The sequence below is a fragment of the Trichosurus vulpecula genome, chromosome 2 (assembly GCF_011100635.1).
Source record: "Trichosurus vulpecula isolate mTriVul1 chromosome 2, mTriVul1.pri, whole genome shotgun sequence".
Taxonomy (NCBI): Eukaryota; Metazoa; Chordata; class Mammalia; order Diprotodontia; family Phalangeridae; genus Trichosurus; species Trichosurus vulpecula.
The window spans coordinates 347,751,896-347,766,602 of record NC_050574.1 but is presented as its reverse complement, the minus strand read 5'-3'; the positions used below and the strand labels follow the sequence as shown (position 1 = coordinate 347,766,602).

The 14,707-nt window shown below is 40.8% G+C and overlaps 1 protein-coding gene across 1 annotated transcript; it reads right to left on the bottom strand.

Moving 5' to 3' along the window:
- Positions 1 to 4,812: 4,812 nt before the first annotated feature.
- LOC118837149 (putative speedy protein-like protein 3) lies at positions 4,813 to 12,830 on the bottom strand. The gene is made up of 6 exons (XM_036744115.1): positions 12,822 to 12,830; positions 11,589 to 11,865; positions 10,757 to 10,815; positions 8,929 to 9,014; positions 7,861 to 8,035; positions 4,813 to 4,872 (listed from the first exon to the last, which is right to left on the bottom strand). Exons 1-6 carry the CDS (start codon positions 12,828 to 12,830, stop codon positions 4,813 to 4,815), a joined length of 666 nt encoding a protein of 221 aa, XP_036600010.1.
- Positions 12,831 to 14,707: the final 1,877 nt, after the last annotated feature.

Sequence of the window (14,707 nt, the reverse complement as noted above, 5' to 3'; positions counted from 1 at the left end):
TCACTTAACCTTGTTTGCCTTAGTTTCCTCATCTGTAAAATGAGCCAAGAAAGAAATGGCAAACCATTCCAGTATCTTTGGAAAGAAAATCCCAAATGGGGTTTCTCCCCAAATGGAGAGTTAGACATGGCAAACAACAACAAAATTCCCTGGTTCAGATGTCTGTGGCATTGGCCCAGATCTTATAGCCACAGGGAAGTCTGGCCGTCTGTGCCAAAGTTGCCAATGATTTTTTTCCCCTTAGAAACTACCTATAGGTAGATATATCAATGACTTCAAGTTAATTTAACAATATTTATTAAACACCTACTGTGTGTAGTGCAATGCCTGCAAAGAGCTTACTTTCTACTGGGAAACACATGAGTGCAGTTAAACACAAGGAAAATTGAAAGTAGAATGAGAACGATTAACTAGGACTTCCATGTTCATCTATTTCCCCATCCTTAATTAAGATCAAGACAAACCCATGGATAACTATGAAACTGGTTTTCTTCCCTCCCCCAAATCCTGCTTTCAGGTCTCATGGTTCTCACCACTTACAGCTTCCTCTCCCTTTTCTGCCATGGCACCATGTTTTGTGTTTTGTTTTTTTCCCATGTTCAGGCGAAGAATCCTCCATGCCTATTTTGGAATAGGTTTTCCCTGCCAGGCTCCATTCTTAGTTGTTTCTCATTCCAGAAAGAAAAAAAAATCTGTGTTAATCAGTCAAAAAACCTTAAGGACTTAAGTTACACAAACTCCAAGGTGTATCCGCACCCCTCTGACGTCACATAGTAATTTGTATTTCTCTACCATCCTCAGGTATTTATTGTATTTTTTTTTAATCTGAATGGACCTGTGATTTCTTTGACGACAATTCCTAGTGAGGAAACTCCTTCTAATAATACAGATCAACAACTGTCTTGCAATTTAGGATCTTAGAAAGTTGCCTTTCCATATATGTTATATGTTTCATTTCCCATAGTAGACTTGAATTCCCTAGGGGAAGAAACTATGCCTTGTCTAAATCTTGTATCTCACTGAGTGCCTAGCACAGTGATGAATATTTGGTATATTTAATTGAATTCTCTACTAATGTTCTATGCACATACAGGTATGTCTGCCACCAACTTTTTGTGATAGACTGGTAAAACAATTAAATTCATTCAACAAACATTGATTTTCATTGCTAAAGTGTGCAAGGCACTCAGGCTACGAAGACAAAAACAATACAGGCTCTACCCTTGGGGAGTTACATTGTGTTACAGAAACAACATGTACGCAGATAAGTAAATATAAGGTTTTGAGGAAGAGAAAACACTCGTGTGACTTAGATTCCTCCTCCCACAAACATGGTCCCCTGAAAACTAAACCCAGATTCAAACCATGCTGTGGGTCAATATCCAAGCCCATAAATCCCTATTTGCACCTTCTTTTGTCTAGCTAACTTTAAAATAATAACTCAAAGCAAAATCATTTAACATAATAGCAAAGTAAATAACAAAGGGATACTCACATACACATCGCTATACACACATGGACATGCTCTCCCATACATTGGGAATTGGGAGGGAAATAAAAAGTAGCCCAGACAACTCATTATCCCAGTGCCAACCCCTTATTGAAACACCTCTCTGAAACTGCTGGATGTTCCCCAAAAGGCTGGTGATGTTTGGTGGTTATCCACTGACCTGTTACTGCCAAACTCAGGATGACTTAGAGCTGCTATGTGACCACTTCACCACAGGACAGGGATAGGAGCCCTTCTGAGAAATTATTCATAGCCCCAAGGTTATTTGTTTTTTTTTTTAAATAAATTTCTATCGATAATGTACTTTTTTTTAAACATCACTGTATTTTCCCCAATATCTCTCATGTAACTCCTTCCCCTCCCAGAAACCCATCTCATTTAACAAATAGTATTTTTAAGAACAAAAAAAGAAGAAAGAATAATCTGAAAAGAAGTGCAATGTGCAGCATTTGTGGACCTCTGACCACTGTAAAGAGGTAGGGTGGGCATGTTTTCCTCATATCTCTTCTTTTAAGGTATGCTTGTTCTTTATAATTTTTCAGCATTTAGTTTTGATTTGTGTGTGTGGTTCTTTTCATTTATGTTGTGGTCATTATGTATCTTGTTTTCCATATTTGTATAGACCTTTCCATGTTTCTTTGTATTTGTCATTTCTTACAGCATGTTAATATTCCATTATATTCATGTACCATAATTTATTTAGACATTCCCCAATTGATGGGTATTCACTTTGTTTCCAGTTCTTTGCTATCACAAAAAGTGCTGTTGTCAATATTTAGGTATATATAGGGACTTTTTTTCTTATCAATGACTTCCTTAGGGTACAAGACGAATAATGGAATTTCTAGGTCTGAGGATGTGGACATTTTAAGTCACTTTATTTGTATAATTTCACAGTGGTTTCCAAAATAGTTGTACTGATTCACAGCTCTACCTAGTGCCTATGTTCTCACACTCTCTCCAACATTAACTATTCCCATTTTTGTCATCTTTGCCAATTTATAAGATTTAAGGTGAAATCTCAGAGTTGTTTTGATTTGCATTTCTCTCATTATTAGTGATTTAGAGCATTCTTTCATGTGGTTAATAGTATGCAATTCTTTTGAGAATTTTTTCTGTATCCTTTGACCATTTATCTATTGGGGAATGGCTTTTGTGTGTGTATGTGTATATAAAATAATTAACATATATTAATTATGTGTCTAGGTATATATGCAGTTAAAGGATATATGTGTATATAAATCTTTATATACATATATATTATATATACATATATACACATATACATAGAGATATGTGTTATCTATTCATTGTTTATTGTTTATTCATCTTGATTACCAAACTCCTCTCGATGCAAAGATTTTCTCCCATTTTACCACTTCCCATTTTATCCAAGGTCCATTTATTTTGTTTGTGCAGAAACTTTAAAGTTTCATGTAATGTAATCAGCGTTATCCACTCGTATCATAATTGCCTCTATCCCCCATTTCATCAAGAGTAACATCTCCTCTCTGTAGCTGTGAGAGGCATATGACCTGCTTCTCTTCTATTTTTTTAAATAGTATGATCTTTAATATTAAAGGAACATATCTAGAATGTATTGTGGAATATGGTATAAGGTGTTAGTCTAAGCCTAATTTCTGCCTGAAGGCTACTTCAACTAACAAGGAGAGAGTCTTTCCCTGTGCTTCCACCCAAAGTCATTCCCTCAGGCCAACCCAGTATTTGTGTAAGGCTGAGTAGATTCCTTTCAGCCTAGGTCTATAACAGATTACCTTGGAGCTTCACTTGCCAAGACTGGAGTAGGTAAGGTAGAACTGGTAGTCTTTGTTCTACATTCCTTTTATTTTTCTTTGAAGCTAGATGGCTATCTCAGCTGGATGATGCCACGCACAGGCTAGACCCCACTGCTAAACTGCACGGAAGCTTTGATGTGTTCTATTTAAAATCTGAGCCGGTTTTCCCCTTGTCAGGCAGCCTGGTGGCTCTGCACTCTCAAGCAGTCACCATATGTGCCAAACTTAGCACCAGTGCTTAGAGTATTTAGCCCCCATTGCAGCTCAGAATTCCCAAGCTCAAGCAATTCCCCAGCCTTAGCTTCCCTATCAGCAGGAATTAAAGGTGTGTATACAACTATGCCTGTTTCCTCTGATCTTCCTTCCTATAGCTACACCAAACTCACTTCTCTCCCTATGCTAATGACCTGGGGAACTGGAAGGCTTTGCTGAGATGATGACCTAGCTGAATATTGAAGAAAGATGATTCTGAGAAGTGAAGGCAGAGTGCATTCTATATTTAGAGACCAGCTTGTGTGAAGGCACAGAAACTGAAAATATAATATCAAGTTCAGGGAATAATTTACTCAATTTGTCTGAAATATACAAGTGTGTGAAGGAGAATAATATGAAATATCTGGAAAAGTAGGTTGGACTTTAATCATGGAGGGCTTTAAAAGTCAAGCTGAGGTCTTTGTATTTTATCCCAAAGTCAATGTGAAGCTGCAATCTCCTTCTAGGAAAGTCAGTCCAACAGCTCTCTGCTGATTAGCCGAAGCCCTTGCCTTATTTATTCAGAAGGATTTGGGTCTGACCTATGATCTATCCATTTTCTTATAACCTCCCACTTTTAAGTACTTACAGATTGGACCAGAAAACATTCTTCTTGAGTGATTATGATTCTTTTAGCAGAGGGCTAAGCTGAATTCCAGGTTTCTCTTTAGGTTGTCCCACCTGGATAGTTTAGCCACACAACTTCCCTTACAATTTTAAACCACTCTCATGACTCTGAAAAAAAATCATATTCCAATTCCTTCCAAAAGTAGGATGACTCATACCTTATTCAGCCTTGGGATCCATTTCAATATTGAGCTTAGAGCATAGCTCACTGAGAAATCACACATAAGGTGTCTTTGGTATGTTAGCATAGTTGATCTCCATCGTGTTCTTGTCTGGCTCAGAAAGAGTATAAACAAATTACTTGTGATTATCAGACAAGTGGTACCCATTTGGATCCCAAATAGACACATTTCTTGGGACATGCCATCGTCATTGGTAAGGTCACTTTTCTAATGGGTACATCTAGAAATAATACGCCTCAGAAGCCCTGTTTCCAAATGAAACATGGCGATATCCTAAAATTAAATTCCTACAGGAAGCAGGCAACCGATTATTACAAAGATGCTCTGTCCTTAGTGAGCCTGAGCAAGAGAGTGGAGCTACCAGGCATGGGTACTCACCTGGGATGGTTGGAACGTTGGTATCATCCATTCTATTCCCTCCATCGCACCCTCCAAGAACTGGAGTCTAAGTGAGGAGGTCTCGGTCCCTGTCCCAGACCCAGTGTGTAGGGGCCTGGGCTTGGATCTAAAAGCAAATTAGATAAAAAGGTAAGAAGTTTTTGTGACATGTCCCCTTCAATCTTATGTTGTGTCCTTTCCAACATTAGTTAAATCCAATGTTTGTCATTGACCATACACAAAAATCCTTTGATTAGACCTTAGTCACACTGTATTCTGTGCCTGCCTTAACCATCCTTCCTCTCTCAGGCATTCCTTCCTGTCCATCCTGGCAATGTAGTATAGTGGATAACAATGCCACTACTACATTACCACAGAGTAAGGAAAATCTGAGTTCAAATCCCATTTCAGACATCTACTAGCTGTGTGATCCTAGTAACTTAATTTCTCTGGGCCTCAGTTTCTTCATCTGTAAAATGAGGGGAGGAGGGTGCACTCAAGAACATCTAAAGTCTCAGCTTTAAATCTATGATCCCTTCCCTCATATTTTTAATCTATATTTTTATCTACATCTACAGCCACATCTAATTTATTATCTACATTTTCGTCTGCATTTTACCTACATCTGTTCCTCATCACCCTATTCCTTGAGGGTAAATCAAGACACTTTATCTTAATTTTCATGGTTTTTATGTCAATTGGCTCCAGCCTTTCTCACACCTTGCACCTCCTCAATACCTAACTTTTATCTATTTTTCCTACATTCACTCATATCTGCACTCTATTCTATTTTCCCTACAGCCATTCATATCTGCACCCAATTCTTCCTCTACTCCTCCAGGTATGATGGAAGAGAGCACCAGTCTTGGAGTCAAAAGACCTAAGTTCAATCCTGGCAATAACACTTTTTAGTGGCACAGCTCCTCGATTGGTTAAGCTACCTCTCTATGCCTGTGAAATGGAGACCATTCTTAAAGGCTATTGACAGAAATGCTCTCTATAAACCTAAAAAAAGTGCCACATAAATGTTTATTATCATTTTATCCCATTACCAGTCCTTTCCTCCTTCTTCCTTCAGAAAAAAATCCTGAAATCGCTCCTTTAAATCTCCTACTTTCCTGGTCAAATGAAAATAAAGGTTTGACACTCACCTTCTGTGCATAAATAATAACATTATACAGCACTCCCAGGTTTACAGAGTATTTTTACATGCATTATTGCATTGGACCCTCACAACCCTGAGAAATCATGATGACAGATGTGATTATCCTCATTTTACAGATAAGCAAAAGGGGCCTGGGAACAAAAGTGACTTTCCAGGGGTCACATACCTAGTGTTAAAGACGAGAGTCAAACCGAGGTTTCTCCTGACTTCATGTGCTGCACTGACGCTGTCTCCCTGAGCCTAACTTTGATTCTGCAACTGTGTTTACCCTTGAAGAAGTGTCCCAGACCTCGGACCTTCTTAGGATTTTAAAGGTGGAAGGGATTTTAAGAAATCACGGTCACCTTTATTTCCATATGAGCAAACCCTGAGAGGTTGAGCAATTGCCCAAGGTGGCAGAAGAAGTAAATAAAGCCAGGAGGTAGTAAACAGTAGAGTTCAAATCCTCTGACTGTTTTTGCCATACCATTTCCCCATTTAAAAGATTCATATTTTCACCGCTGTGTGTAATCCCTCCACTAAGGCAGACCTCAACTCCTCTGTCTTTGTGTGCCTTAGGAGGCAGCTTAACTGAGGAATCAGAAAAAGAATTTGGTGAAGGACAAGACACAGCCTCCCATATTAAAACCAAGTGCTACATGCAGAAACTGTAGTTAGAAAGGTTATCATGAGACCGTGAATAGCAACCTAGCTTTCGAGTCAGAATGTCTCAGCTTATGCATTGATTCTGCCACTTTGGGCAAACCACCTTTCCTCTCTAAAGTGTAATCTTCTTGTCTTCAAAAAAAATGAAATAGTGAAACCTACATACATCAAGGTGTTTGTCAGTCAATAAACAATAAATACCTACTATGTGCCAGGCACTGTTCTGAACACTGAGTAGTCGAAGAAAGGTAAAAGACAGTCCCTGCTCTTGGGGAGCTCAGTCTAATAGTAGAGAAACATATAAATAACTATGTACAAATATGCTATGTACAGGATAAATTGAAAATGATAGAGGAAAGGTGGTAGAATTGAGAGAGCAGGAAAGACTTCCTGTGGAAGGTAGGGTTTTAGCTGGGACTTGATGAAAGCCAGAGAAGCTAATAGGCAGTGAAGAGGAGGGAGGGCATTCCAGGTATCAGAGACAGCCAAAGAAAATGTCCAGAACTGAGAGATGAAGTATCTTGTTTGAGGAACAGCAGATGTCAGTGTCACAGGGTGGAAGAGTGTACTTAGTAATGGTGTATAAGAAGACTAGAAATGAAGGGGGGGACTAGGTTATAATGGCATCATTTGGATGCCAGAGGAGTTTATATCTGATCCTGGAAATGATAGGGAGCCACTGGAGTTTCTTGGGGAAGGGAGGGTGGAGTGTCATAGTCAGACTAGTACTTTAGAAAGATTACTTTGACAGCTGAGTGCAGAATGGCCTGGAGTTCAAGAGATTTGTGTCTGGAAGACCAACCACTAGGCTATTATAATGATCTCTGTAATCACACACATTCACATATGAAGGTTAGTAAAGTCCTAGCTTCAGCATTGTGAAGTGCCACAAAATATACATGGCAAAAGGAAAAGAGCACTAGATTTGTAATTAGAGGACCTGGGTTCAAATTCTGTGCCTGCCACTCACAACCTCTGTGGCCTTGGGTAAGTCACCCTACCTCTTTAGACTTGTTTCCTTTATCTGCCAGATAAAGGAATTGGACTCACGAACCCTGAGGTCCCTTCTAGCTCTTCATCTTTGATCACATGCTCCTTCTCTTGTTTTTGTCTTCTGCTATTCTCCCTGAGTGGGCAGTGACATTTCTGTGTCTTGCTTATTTTAGGTTTGCCTATTTTCTTTTAATGAAAACTTTTAGAAGATGAGGACTAGAGCATGAACAGTCTTTCTTCTTTTGAGTTCTGATCATCCCCTGTGTCAATGTCACAGTCTTCCAGTGAAGCCACCCACCACCAGGTACTCACTTCATCACAGATCTGGCAAGTGACAAGAACTCTCCAGTTCATCGCAACAATAAATTGTCTCTGTATCCGCCGGAAATCATGGTAGAGATTACGCCACAGTCTCTTTCCAAAAAGGGCAGGCATCATATTGAATTTAGATTTCATGTCATCCTCCTCAATTTGATTGGCAATGAACCTGCCACAAGGGAAGGGGAAGCATTAAGCAGGTGCCTAGTAATGACAGACCACTCAGAACCAGTAAAATGTGGCAGTGGAGAACTAAGAAAAAAGCACCCAAAATAACCCAGGTAATACATAGGTTAGGAACTAATAACAGCTTTACTCCAAACAAATCTTATCAGACTAATCTGATTTCCTTCTATTTTCAATCAACAGGCCCTAGAAAGTCTATATTAGAAGAAACAAGAGAAAGGGTCTAGAACAAGGATTCTTAACCTGGGGTCCACAGAGATTTCAGGGAGTCCATGAACTTGGAACTTATAATATTTTTATGGTTGTATTTCAATACAATTGGTTTCCTCCATAAACCTATGCATTTTATTTTATGCATTGAAAAGCATTGTTTGGAGATGAGATCCATAGTCTTCACTTCATTGCCAGAGCAGTCCATGACACACAAATAAAGATCAAGAACCCCTGGTCTACAATTTGGTGAGTCATCAGGTATGGTCGAATTGGAATAATGCAATGAACATCCATACTTAAGGATGAGTGTTCTCCAAAGTAGGGAAGGTGAGTCATTAGTAGTCCATTCAAAGTTTCTGCTGGCCTTCACAAAGTCCCTCAAATCTTAATTTTCCTTCCTCCATCATTCTGTATGCTCTAAACTAGGACTCCAAGACCAGACTCAGTCCTAGATTTATTTCCTTCGCCTTCTATATATCCACAATGCAGATAAATCAGCAGTCTCTATTGTCTAGGTCAGATTAGGGAATTGTTGGAATGGAAGGGATTTCATTGGCCCCCATCACACCTAAAGTAGTGATCCACCTGGCTGGGAGACCCTGTGACTTTCAATGTTTGTCTAGATAGAGGGGAGGAAAGTTCTGACTCTTGAGAAATACTCACAGTGCCACAAAAAAATGGATCCGGTTATAGGTATAAGCAGGAAGTCTCACCCGGCCAAAGTATTCTACAACTATGGAGAGCAGGTACTGACAAAAGAGAGGGAGATGGTCAATGAGGCAAACTCAGGAGATTATAGAATCCAAGAGTTGAAAAAGACTTCAGAGGCCCTCCGGTATAACTGTAACCCCCCATTCTATAGATCAAGAGGCTGAGGTCCAGAGAAATTGTAATTTTCTCAGGAAAACTGGCATTTATGTCAGCAGTAGATAAAGCAGTTGTCTATGTGGTTTGAGGAGCTCCCCCTACCCAAAACAGGGCCCCAGCATGATCTACCAATGTCTGGAGTCCTTAATTGGTTAGACAAAGAAAGGCAAGGCCATTGTCTCCAGAAGGTCCTTGAAAGGGCCTGTTACCACCCTTTCCAGCCTTATCTCCTATATATAACTCCTATCTCCTTTTGTATAACTTTAAAACAGTCAAGCTGCACTACTGACTATTCCCTAAACGCATCCTAGATTTTCCTATCTCTGTGCTTTTGGCAAAGGTGTTCCTTACACCCAGAATGCCCTATCCTTTTATCTTTGATACTTGAAATCATATCCAACTTTTAAAGTTCAGCTTAAATGCTAAGGTGCCAAGAAGTGTAAAAGCAATAAATTCTGGGGCACCTTGGCATGGAGAAAAGAGTAAGAACTAGATAGGAGGAGTGGGGAGGGGGCGGGGAGGCCTAAGAGAATGCATTGAAGGGGAGTTTACCATAAAGAGCAAACTACTTCAGCGCAGGGAATTGTTGGAATGGAAGGGGTAGCATAGGCCCCCACCACACATAAAGCAATAATCCATCTGGCCAGGAGAGTCTGTGAACTTCAATGTTTATTTAGATAGGTGGAGGGCATGAGGGAGTTAGGTGGCACAATGGTTGGACCTGAAATTGGAGGACGTGAGTTGAAATCTGGCCTCAGATACTTCCTAGCTGTGTGACCTTGGGTAAGTAATTTAATCTCTGCCTGCCTCTATTTCCTTATTTGTAAAATGGAAATAAATATAGCACCTACTTCCTACAGTTGTTGTGAGGATAAAATGAGATATTTGTAAAGTACTTTGCAAATCATAAAACATTATTTATATAGAATTTTATTTATATAAATAAAACATATTTACTTATATATTTTATTTAAATGCAATTTGCATAGTGTTTATAGGCTATGTTATAAAAAGAAAAGTTGCAGTCATCTTTGCCCAGCATTTTCTCTATGGCTAGCATCCTTGTGTGATCATTTTAATGGAAAGGAGCTCAGCTATGGCTTGGGCTAAGCCAAAAGTAAGAAATAATTTCCTCTTTCCACATCACCATCAACATCATTAATGCCTAGCCTTTCTATAGTGCTTGGAGATTTATGTTATCTCATTTGATCCCATGAGGGAACTTTAGTACCTACCAGCACAAAGGCTAAATACTTAGAAAATTTAGGGGACCCTTCTGCCCAGAAGCTTAGTCTTGAAGGAGTGGTGAGGCAAAGTTTCCTTGACTGAACATCAAGGGTGTCACTGAGATACAAGGGAACCACATGGTAGGGGCCACTGTTCCCTACCGTTCCACTACTGGCCATGCCTCCAGAAGGCCCTTGAATGCCTATGCTGTGGCACAGCCTAGAGTTGATGGAACATTCAACCCAAAGCATGGAGCAGAGCTTGGGTTTGAGAACACTTTGCCTCAATTTCCCCAATACAAAGACTCAAACCTCTGAACCCATCTCCTCTAAAGTCTCAGGTAGATATGCAGTGAAAACAAATCCCACAGAGAAGTGTCCAGGGGAGATGCAGATACCTTATCGGCCACTTTGAAATGGCTGTCGGAGTCCAAGAATTTCCTAATGACTGGGTCTTCTGTGGAGGAGAAAGGCTGCATCAGAACAGGGTGAGGAAATCATGAACACTCCAACCCCAGAGGAGAGCTCTGGGCACGGGTACAAAAGCCAGGACAACTTGAAGTTGGGCTTTTGGTGCCCTTCTTCTCATAGAAGCAGGAACCATGAACTAGATTGCTCTCCAGCCTTGTCCCCGTTGGCCTCTGCTAGAGGATGTGATATTTTGTCATACCATGATCACCACTCCATCCTAAGTCAGGCAAGTAGCTAGAATCAGAGAATCATAGATTTGGAGTTGAAAAAGAATCTCAAACCCTACCTGATGTATGAATCCTCAACAAGTGGTCCTCCAGCCTCAATTTGAAGACTACCGGTGACTGATGGAGCAATGCATTCCATTTGGAGACAGATCTAATTGTCGGGAAGCTTTGCTTTTAGAGCTGAGATCTGTCTCTTTGTGGCACTAGGTCATTGATCCTAATTCTACCTTTTGGACAGTCCCCTTTTTCTGGGAATCTCCTTTCCCTTTGAGGAGTGGACTAAAGGGTCTTGGGTTTGCACCTAGGCAAGAATTCTAGGTAGGAAACGGAGTCCCCTGCCCACCTCAACTCCAAGTTGATTAAATGATTACTGCTGTTAGGCACTTTATACTTGTTGAATTAATTTGAATTTGACCTTCCTGAGGTTTAGGTTCCTGGGTATTATGCTCATTGTTAGCAGATTTGGCTCTGAACATTGGGAATGTAGCTGGGCAAATATGAAACAGGAGTTCCCAGTATCAGTGTCTCTTACCCAGGAGCCTGAAGAAAGCCTCTAAGTCTTCTGGGCGGAAGTCAGCAATTTTTCTCCTTTTCAGAACAAGCTTTGTGTCTGTTGACTCAATCACTGACCATATCTTCCTCTTTCTTTTCTGTCTACTCTCATTCCTTTCTTCTGACAGAGATGGAAACTGTGTGAGGTCCCCTGAGGTTGAGGGTATATAAGTCTCTATTGTGACCTTGGGGGTGACCAGCAAGGAAGCTACTGAGGAAAAAATCAGAATCAGTGAAAGAAGGCACCAGAGAGGGTCCTCATTGCCTCATCTGGTGCTCACAACTGCGGTGAGTGGCCTGCATTGAAGGTGTTTTTATGGATGAGGAAGCTGAGGCTCAGAGATATTAATACACTTGTCCCTCCCTAGCCAGCCACATTACTAGTAAGTAGGAGCACTGAGACTTGAACCCAGATCTTCTGACCAAGTTCAGTGCTCTTCCAAGATGTCTATGTAACAGGCCCAAATGGTAGGAACACAAAAGGAGCATGGTTGAATCATGTGGTGGTTAGTGCATCAGACAGACAGAGGGATCACTACCTCCTGAAGTTCCTGAGACTCAACTCTAAATCATTTCGCAGGATTGCCTTGTGCCCTGATCCCTTAGGCTTAATCCCATAGGCCACTAGTGGACTACCGCCTATTAACAACTGACTAGAATCACTGGATTACCCATGTAGTGTTGTTCTGAGTTCTCTGCCACCTGGATAGCTAGGATAGAGAGCAGTTCCTGCAATCAAGAAGCCCTGAATTCAAATCCTGCTTCAGACACACCCTTGGCTGTGTGATCCTGGGCAAGTCACTTAAATTCTGTTCCCCTCTTCTATAAAATGGGGATAAGAGCCCCTACCCCACAGGGTTGTTGAATGGATCAGAGGAGATATTTGTAAGGCATTTTGCAAGCCTCAAATCACCTATAAATTCTAGCTAATTCTACCACTGCCACCTCCCTAGGCCTGCTGATCATCCTTGTTTTCCCACAGTTTGGGCTCATTGTCATCCTTTCCCACCTACATCCCCACCCCCGATCAACTTTGACACCACTCAAATTTTCACCAAGGAGACAACAAACTGGGCCACTATTGTGTGTTTTCTCCAATATGTCCCCTGCTTTTCTGCCTCCAAATCTTTGCTTACGCTATCCTTGATAATCTCTCTGCTGTTTCCACTTACTGAAATCCCACCCATCCCTCAAGGACTAGCTTGAATCTCACCTCCTTCATGAAGTCGTCCCTGATCAATCCCAACTGGAAGGGATGGCTTTCTTTCCCTTGAAGGCACTTAGCTCCTAGGGTACCTTTCTTGGGCACTGATCATGGTCTGTTTTGTTTGATGGCTATGTGTGCATCATCTCCTTTATTATCTTTGTAAACTCCTTAAGAGCACAGACCACTTCTTATTCAGTTTTATATGTCCCTTTTCATAGAGCATATATCTAATAAATCTCTATTACATTCAAGTAAGGAAGACTTGGAAAAAAAGAGTGAAAAACGGGGGGATAATATCTAATAATGGGAAGATTTATATGGAGATTCGATTCACTTATCACGCTTTCAAAAATGGCCTACATGAGAGTAGCAATGATAGCTAATTGCATAGTTTTCTAAGGTTCCTAAAACACTTTTTACATAGATTATTGTATGTAATATTCACAGCAGCTTTGTGTAGTAAATAGCACAGTTATTACTATCTCCACTTTATAGATAAGGCACCAGGGGATTCAATTAGTTGATTTGCCCTGACTTCCACAACAGTGCACTGCCTAGATAAAGAGGATATAGGATAGGTCGGGGGTGGGGGGAGCCAAAGACAAGCTTAACTTACTTTATAGAACCATAGACTCTGTGAACTAGAAGGAAACCCACTCCAACACCTCTCATTTTACAGGTGAGGAAAGGCAAGCACAGAGAAGTGTGGTAAGTACTTAAATGTCACATAGCTAGATAGCAACAAAGTCAGGATTCGAACCCAAATATCCTGTCCCCCAGGACATCACTGTGACATCATACTGCCATTTTCCTAGCGCCACCCCATGTCCTTAAAACTCATGCTACCTTTGGCTGATGTGCTATAGGCCAGGGTTCTTTAACCTGGAGTCCATGAATTTGTTTGCTTTTAAGATTTTGATCATTGTATTTTTAATATAATTGGTTTTCTTTAATCCTGTGTATTTTATGCACTTAAAAACATTATTCTGAGATGGGGTCCACAGATCTTACCACACTGCCAAAGGGGTCTCTGTGCAAAAATAGTTAAGAACCCCTATTATAAGTGTTTATCCCATATCTTAGGGATGAGGGACCATTCACTGTCATCCTTGAGGAAGGAGCCAAGGCTAGAGATCTTTTCTGCTTGTATAGTTTGTGCAAAGATCTGATTGTCTAGGATATTACAGAATTATCTCACATGTAACCATACTAGAGGGACATTTTAAAAATACTCCCAGGAGCCCAAACCACTCCCAGCCGCTCACACCCCTCCTTGCCTCCTCACCCACCTGAACTTTCCATGGCAGCTCTAGCCTATCTAATAAAAACTTCTGGGAGCTTTCTGAGATGGAAGTGACAGCCCCACTCAAAGCAGACCCCAAGATGACTGGGTTTTTCCAGTTCTCTGTGTCACTTGGAGTCCACTGTCCCCATCAATTGTCTTTCTCTTTGCCAAAGGTGATAATGAGCAGGCAGCACTGACTGAGCACTGAGCTTAGTTGAACGTTTGGATCCAAATGGACCTAAAGGTTCTGGGGTATGCATGAGACTTGGATTCTCGGGTGACATCAGACAATTCCACATGGGAACTGGCAACACGGCTCAAATTCAAATGGGCACATGGAACCTCCAGGGCCCATTATTCTGACATGCTGGGCAGAGTGGCTGGAAGAAGGAGTTGGAGTGAGGAAAAAGGAAGAAGATTATTTTGGTGGGATCAATGAGGGTGAGCCAATAGGATATTCATCTCAGGAAAGCTAGGATTTGCCTGGTGTTCCCAGAAAATTATCACCTTTCTCACTTACACAGAGGTCAGATCTTACAACAACATCCAGGCTCATGGTTCTCCAACATGGGGTCTCCTGAGTATGTTTTCCTTTCTGAGATGTCCA